The sequence below is a fragment of the Esox lucius genome, chromosome 6 (assembly GCF_011004845.1).
Source record: "Esox lucius isolate fEsoLuc1 chromosome 6, fEsoLuc1.pri, whole genome shotgun sequence".
NCBI lineage: Eukaryota > Metazoa > Chordata > Actinopteri > Esociformes > Esocidae > Esox > Esox lucius.
In genome coordinates this window covers 21,066,869-21,074,390 of record NC_047574.1, presented here as the reverse complement: position 1 = coordinate 21,074,390, position 7,522 = coordinate 21,066,869, and the positions used below count along the sequence as shown (strand labels likewise).

Genomic DNA, 7,522 nt, shown 5'->3' with positions numbered 1-7,522 from the left:
TCCACTCGCCGTGTTTGGAGGAAGAAGAAGGATGAGTACAACCCCAAGAACACCATCCCAACCATGAATCGGGGAGGTGGAAACATCATTCTTTGGGGATCCTATATCAAGCAAAAAATTTGAAAACATTTCACTTTCAAAACTACAGCAGTTGGTCTCCACAGTTCCCAAACGCTTACATAGTATTGTTAAAAGAATGATATAACAGTGATAAATGTGCCCCTGTCCCAACTTTTTTGAAATGTGTTGCAGGCATCACACTCAAAATGGGTATGTATTTCTCCAAAAACAATAAAATGTCTCAGTTTCAACATCTGATATGTTGTCTTTGTTCTATTTTCAATTAAATATAAATGATAAAGGGATAAATTATTTGCACATTATTGCATTCTGTTTTTATTTGCGTTTTACACAGCATCCCAGCATTTTAGGAAACAGGGTTGTACAATGAGAAACTGTACAACTAAAGAAATACCCTTAAATGAGTAGGTGTGTAAAAATCCTTTGACTGGCACTGTAAGTCACTGAGTTCACGGACCTCATCTGTTGGAGCAGCAGATGTTTATTCTCATTTGTACAGTACAGTGAAACCTCATGTATAGACACAAAGAAAAGGGTACTTTTGATTTGCCACATTTTAATGCAACAGCCCTAAAATGAGGCTCCACACTTGAACAAATCATAAGAATTGACAAAACATAAACAAACAAAACAAATCATAAGAATTTACAAAACATACATATGAAGGGAACCTATACACATCCAGAGACCAGTTACAAAGACAACCAGAGTGAGGGAATTGATGATGCTTTCAGCATTCCCTACATTGTATGTACAGTTTGTCCCTTCCCAAAGTCTCCACTCTGTCCAACCACCCCCAACCCCCATACTACATATTTTAAATATGCTGAGATGATGAAAGAAGCGGTTAAACAAAAGAGGGATTTCAGTGAAATGTACAGAGGGAGATCCATGATCACAGCTGCCAGTTAGAGATAGCAGAGTGGGAAAGACAAAAGGAATATATCAACTGGTCTTCATTAGCAAATCATTTCAATATGCTAATGTACACCAATTGTAAGGCTAACAGGACAGAGAACGAAAAAGATAGAATGGGGGGGGGGGGATTCTTGCTATCCACTTATTCTTGTCATGGGGGTAAAAAAGCCAGATGAGAAGGAAGAGTTCCTAAAATATGTACTACTTATATAGAGCATACAGTATGTGTCAACTGGAGAATGAGTAAATGTGTATGTATAAATGAAAAGGTTTCTAGAACTACACTATAAACACTTGTGTTTATTCCCCCAACAGTTATTTACTCTAAAAGTAACAGTCACACACATATTAATATAATCATAAAAAAATAAAATAAAAGCTATCCTTTGTTCAAATTCTATCCGGAACATGCCCAGCGTCCAAAAGGGTCCAACTTTTAGTACCTAAGTGGAAAGTGATGTTGTGATCATGTGAAGAGCGTGTACCATAAAAAACAAGCTTGTGTAAGTTACCTGCATGTTCTACGCATACCAGTGCCCTGAAACCTTCACTTTGTGTTCTCGTGAAAGCAAATTCTTCCTTTTTTCCCACTAAAACCCATCAGGTACTATAAACAAATGCATACACAAAGTAAAAAATTGGTCAACACACACATCAGTAACACACAACCAGTAACAGATTAATAAAAAGAGGCACTTTAGATAGCATAAACACTATCTATCGCACACACACCCACACACAACACTCACATTGTAGCTAGTAGCACAAGGATTATTACTGTAGCCCATCTGTCACATTACAGTATACCTGAAAAGCTCATAAGCCTGTGCGTCTGACTAGCTAGGCTGCTCTAAAAGCTACAGAAGACTTTGTCGGAAGATAGGATCCACCGCCAATGATTCTACCTGATGGCCAGGCTCAGCAGCCAATAGGAAGATCAGCACAGGAAGTAACAGAGATATTTTCTATAGGAAGACACAGATTGTCAAATGTGCAAGATTCCACACAGCATGTTGCCCAGTCAATTACATTGTTTCGTACTACCAACCAAGCAGGATGTTTTGTGTACTGTTTTTAAGCCCCTGGTGTGATCCACTGGGATCTACACATATATTAGTGGATTGCCAAGTGCAGTCAATGTATACAAAAAGACGAAAGACACTGTTATAGAGAAAACACATCTAAAGTACTTTAACTATATAGATTGTGCTGCATACTAAACTTAGCTACTACAACTTAGCTAACTTCTGATTCCATAAAAACATGGCATGGGTCTATATTGCTACCAAATTCCCCCTATCTGCCATCGAAACGACTCCACAATGATTCCTTACAGTGGTACAGTCTCAATGTATTCCTCTCTCTTCACCCTGCCTCTCTCCGTCGCCCCCTCCTGGAGAGTTTGGGTGGAGGCCACGCAGACCTTGGTTCCCTTCCCATTTCCTCCCACTGAGTCCTGCTTAGTGAGTGAACTCCGAGCCCTACGGCCGTCTCCACCTCTTCTCTCCCTCTCCGGGGTCGGGTCCTGCCCGCCTCCTGACCCCGCAACTCTCCTCCTGGCCGGGGGCCCCCACAGGAAAGTGTCGGCCGGATGGTAGTGCCGGCGGGCATAACGGAGCAGGCCGCGGCGGTGGGAGCGAAGGCGGATGGTGTAGACGTAGTACTCCAACGTGCTGTGAAGCATGTTGGGCAGGGTGGCCCGACACAGAGCTTCGTCCAGCAGCAAACGCACCAGCGGGGCTTTGAAGGCCTCAAAACCCAGCTCACCCAGAGACTTGAGGATGCGCGTGATCCGCAGGTAGTTGTGCTGGGACCTGGGGAGAGGCGGAGTGAGATAGAGGAAGCAAAAAAGGTTGCTCTTCACCAAAGCAACTCCAGCAGCCTTGTGTGAGGGAGAGACATGTGTGTGTGTGTGTGTGTCTGTATGTCACTTACTCATTGAGGTGCTGAAAGCGTTCTTGCCAGTTGGAAGCTCGGGCAACGTTGCCACTCTTATCCAAGAGTTTGATGCCATAAAAATCCAACATAAGTGTGTATGCCAGCAGGAATCTCCGCTTTGCCTCGCGAGTGCTTTGGAATTCCTACAGGACACAGCAAAAATAAGATGGAATTATTAGAAGATACCACATCATTCTAAATTCCTGTAAATCATTATGGAGCGCTGATAAGTCAAAACAGAACAGATTCGTTTCCGACTAGATGTTTTTTTTAAGCATTTACAGTCATTACCTTGATCTCCTCCTGAGTGAGTTCGTGAGCATAGAAGTTCAGCCCTTGCTCCCTCAGAGGGAAAAGCCTGTAAGCAAGCCAAAGAGAGAGAGAATTGTATTCCTGTATTCCAACCTCTAGATCTCCATGCAAACTTCTGCCTTTTTCTCTTTCCCTCAGACCTCTCTTATTAGGTCGATTCAAGGAGTGCCAGCCACCTGTCAACACAAGCTCACTTCGGCTTACTGCCACTAATTGATATTATGCTAATGATCATCTCTGTCAGAAAGAGAACCAGAGAGAGCAAGCCATAATAAGGCTGGCACTACAGGGAGGAAGTGAGATTGGCAGCATATCAAAACCCACAGTGTTTTTTTTCTCCTGGTTTTATTTAGGTCACAGAGTCACGTAGGTCACGTAGGTCACAGAGTCATGTAGGTCACGTAGGTCACAGAGTCATGTAGGTCACGTAGGTCACAGAGTCATGTAGGTCACAGAGTCACGTAGGTCACAGAGTCACGTAGGTCACAGAGTCATGTAGGTCACAGAGTCACGTAGGTCACAGAGTATACAGGTTTGTTTTAACAGTTAATGGAAAAAAGGATAAGACTATTTTCTATGCTCAACCATGTTAAAAACCTGGGTTCAGATACTTTATTTGTATTTGATTGAGCTTGGCTGGTCCAAAACCATGCAGACAATCAACCATTTTTTTAGTGAAATTGCTGTCACGACAACTGATATAGTTTGTACAGGCTCGTAGCGAGTGGAAGGCCTTCTTACCACTGTATGTAGGTATGGTTGTGCTCCAGTTTGTCATAATCGCCTCTCCATTTGGTCAGGATCTCCTCAATGAAGATACCTGGAAAATTTCAGGTAAATCACTTAAGTAAATCAAGGAAAAAAACATACACGGTTTGCTTAAAATCTACACATGTGTGTGTGCGTATGAATGTGCGCATGCATGTATGTGCGTATCTGACGGCCTGTGTTAAAACAGTAGATCAGCTCTTAATCCTCTGGAGTCCTCTGGTCAAACCAAAGCCAATCAAAATTCTCTAAGCCCTGAGGCAAAGTTGCCGTGCTGTGTGTTGCAGTGTGTGTGTGTGTGTGTGTCTGATCAGCAGGACAGATCCACAAACATTTGTGTGTAAGAGCCGGTTGATGTAACGTTGATGATGGGGTGTTCAACGGTGTACTGAACACATCTGTTGTTGGGAGGGGACAACACAGAGATACTTCCTGTACAGTGGAAATATGCTGCCTGTGTGACCGCTACAAGAAGCAGACCCTTGCTGACAAGTTGCTCAGCTAACAGGCCTTCATATTACACTTGAACAGCCTCTGTCATCACTGCCAGACTGCAAGAGGCCCGTGTGTAAGGATGCTAGGGTTAGGAATCAAGACACACATTCATTCTAGCAAGTTAAGGGGATGCTGTGTTTACTGACCATCTGGTATTAGAGGGATCTTGTTCAGGTAGAAGCGGAGGTTGCGATACTCATTAGGTTGCCGGGGCTCCTTGTAGTTCTAGGGAGGGAGAGAGTGAGAATACAGTCAGGAAGTATCAAGCTAGTGTATGTGTCAGGTTTTGTGTGTCTGTGTGCGCATGCTGTATGTCCTCACGTGTGTGTGTGTGTGTGTGTGCGCGCATGCGTGCATACCGGGTAGCTATGGCGATATTTGTAAAGATCCTTTGCTGCATAAAAGCTCCTCTTGATCTTTGTGCTGGACTCGGAGTCAGAATCAGAGAGCTATTAGTGGAAAGGGGAGGGAAGATATGGAATAAATATGGTGAATTAACTCTGACTCAAAAACCACAATGATATGAACTGTGTTGGGATGTTTTGTTAAAAGGCTGATTCTCAGATAATCCCTGAGTGGCACTCAATCCTACAAACAGCTGTTAACCAGCTGGGGTAAAGCAGATTCAGTGGGTAGCTAACATTATTGTTGGTTTAGGTAAAATGAGCCACCAACTGTTCCCCTGTATTATGGATCTTTAGGTATACTAACAGTCCAAGGCCAGCAGGGATGCTGTCCTTCAAAGTCATTGACACATTAGGCGTTGTCATTTAAAAAAAAACTTAATGTAGCTCAGTAATGGCTGATGCCTGAAGCTGCCCCCACTCTCTTGAGGGTGTCTCGGGGGGAATTAAGACAAAAAATATCTCACACCAGCGCACATGACAAATATAAGAACCTCAAATCTGTTTTAAATAAGGAAATAGACAACATTTTGTTCACAACAACGTTTTGGTGTAATGAGCACAATGTGACATTGGCACGAATCAAAGGAAGAAAGGTGGTCTCCCTAGTTGACCTATTCAGGGTCACCTTTATCAGGTCACTGTTTTACTCCCGCTTGCTCCGATCAAACAATATATAGATTTATAACCTTTCAATGAACATTTTGACTTAAAATTAGGGGCATATGTTAAGATACAATAGCCTACATCCCCTTGGAACAATGTATAAGACCGATTGTCGATCAATTATCTATTGGACAACTAGCGATTACTTACGTTAGATATGCCTATACATTCCAGACTATAGCCTACATTGCAACAGAGTCTACACAGCAGACCCCTTCTTTTTGCTACCCGACATTAGGTTGTGATTCTGACGTCTTCAGCGAGACTACTGTGCAGCCGTACAATTTCAATTTTCTAAATAACTAATCAAAGGCTGCTATTCTTCCTGTTTTCTTGATGTGTGGTTGCGTTTGCTGTTTATGTTGCTTTTTACCTGCGGGGACATGTCAGCTTGTTCGCCGCATCTCCTTGTCTCCGATGGGCTTACACTCTCTGATATCCCGCTGTCCTCATCAGCCGGTTGCTCGTTGCTTTCCGAGTCCGACTCCCATGTCGAGTCGCATTCCTCCACAGTGCTTGGCTCCTTGTAGCGCAAACTGCCCATCAGATTTCCCATTTAACCCGCCTACACCGAGTCACCGCACTCTGTCCTTCTAGCCTACATATTTTGCCATGCAGTCGGCCTGCTGCGCCAACGTTAGCGTGAGGCTTTTAAATGGCAGACAGGGAAATTCCAATCCACTTCTGTTTGCTGGGCGTGGAGGTGAAACCACCCCCAATGCGCCCCGCGCGCCTAGTAGAAAAACAGTGACAGCATCAACACGGAGGATGAAATCACGTGCTCGGCTACACAAAAGGAGCAGGGGGTTAACAGCATCACCTCTAAGATCATCAAATGTCGGGATATTTTTTTTTAATCGTAGGCCTACTATACGGTGCGTTATGTAAGCAGTAAATAATATGAGAGACTTAATGGCCATAATGGATAAGTGTTGTCATTATAAGTAATTCAGAGTAGCCGGGAATACTCCCTTGAGCCGTGGTTTATAGCATCAACCTATGGTTTACAAACGCAATTAAAGTATTTTTGTTTCCTGACCATCAACATTATTGCATAGGTCCACGCTCGTTCAAAATTAGCCTAAACTATATGGCACATCAACCCACTATCTTCCTGCTACGTATATATAACACGGGTTCACCCTTCACAGCTTTGCTATGCATACGCCAAAGTCCTATTTTGCGTGCAGTTGAGACGTGATTTCTTCCCATTACGCAAAAAGAAAATCATGGGTTGGGCACATCGAGAAAAGGACTATTCCTTGAGGAAACGTATAAAATATCTCAAATCCTTCATCAAGTTAAAACAATGAATTATAACAGGGGAACATTGGTTAGTACATAGCCAAGAATGTCTTCTGGACAAAATAAAAACACCTTCGCACCACAGAAGTTGAATGAGCCATAAAATTTGCTGAGACTTAAGTAATTTTTGCACTTTGAATGAATTTAGAGCACTACTGCAAGTTTCTCTTGAAGAAAAATGTGCCTACTTGTGACGTTTTATAATTGTTCTATATATTTTGAGTGCTGCTTTATTTATATAATTTATTATTGAATTTAATAACAGTCCGCGAAAATGTCTACAATGTCGTTTATGCGCCTATATGTGCCCCATGTAATCAAAACCACTCACTTTCAAACTTTTAATTTTATGCCTAACTGCTTTATGACAGAGATTCGATTAATGTCCCTGACTGCATCTGTTATTATATCTGAAATAAGGAGGCGTGCAAGTCCTGCAGATTAGAGAACACTGATGTAATTTGACCCTGTGAGGAATGCTCACACAAGACAAAAAGCTGTCATTGGAGCTATATACACCTTCAGAGAGTACTCAGACCACTTATTCCACCACCAGTCTACACACAATACCTCGTAATGTTATTCTTTATTGAAAATAAAAACAGAGATATCTCATGTACATAAGTATTCAGACG

General features: G+C 42.5%; 1 protein-coding gene across 1 annotated transcript; it reads right to left on the bottom strand.

Annotated features, from left to right (window-relative positions):
• Positions 1-542: 542 nt before the first annotated feature.
• On the bottom strand, positions 543-6,319 carry ogfrl1 (opioid growth factor receptor-like 1). The gene is made up of 7 exons (XM_010870091.5): positions 5,956-6,319; positions 4,872-4,961; positions 4,659-4,737; positions 3,991-4,069; positions 3,229-3,295; positions 2,935-3,080; positions 543-2,813 (listed from the first exon to the last, which is right to left on the bottom strand). Exons 1-7 carry the CDS (start codon positions 6,136-6,138, stop codon positions 2,330-2,332), a joined length of 1,128 nt encoding a protein of 375 aa, XP_010868393.1. The 5' UTR covers positions 6,139-6,319; the 3' UTR covers positions 543-2,329.
• Between the last annotated feature and the right edge of the window lie 1,203 nt (positions 6,320-7,522).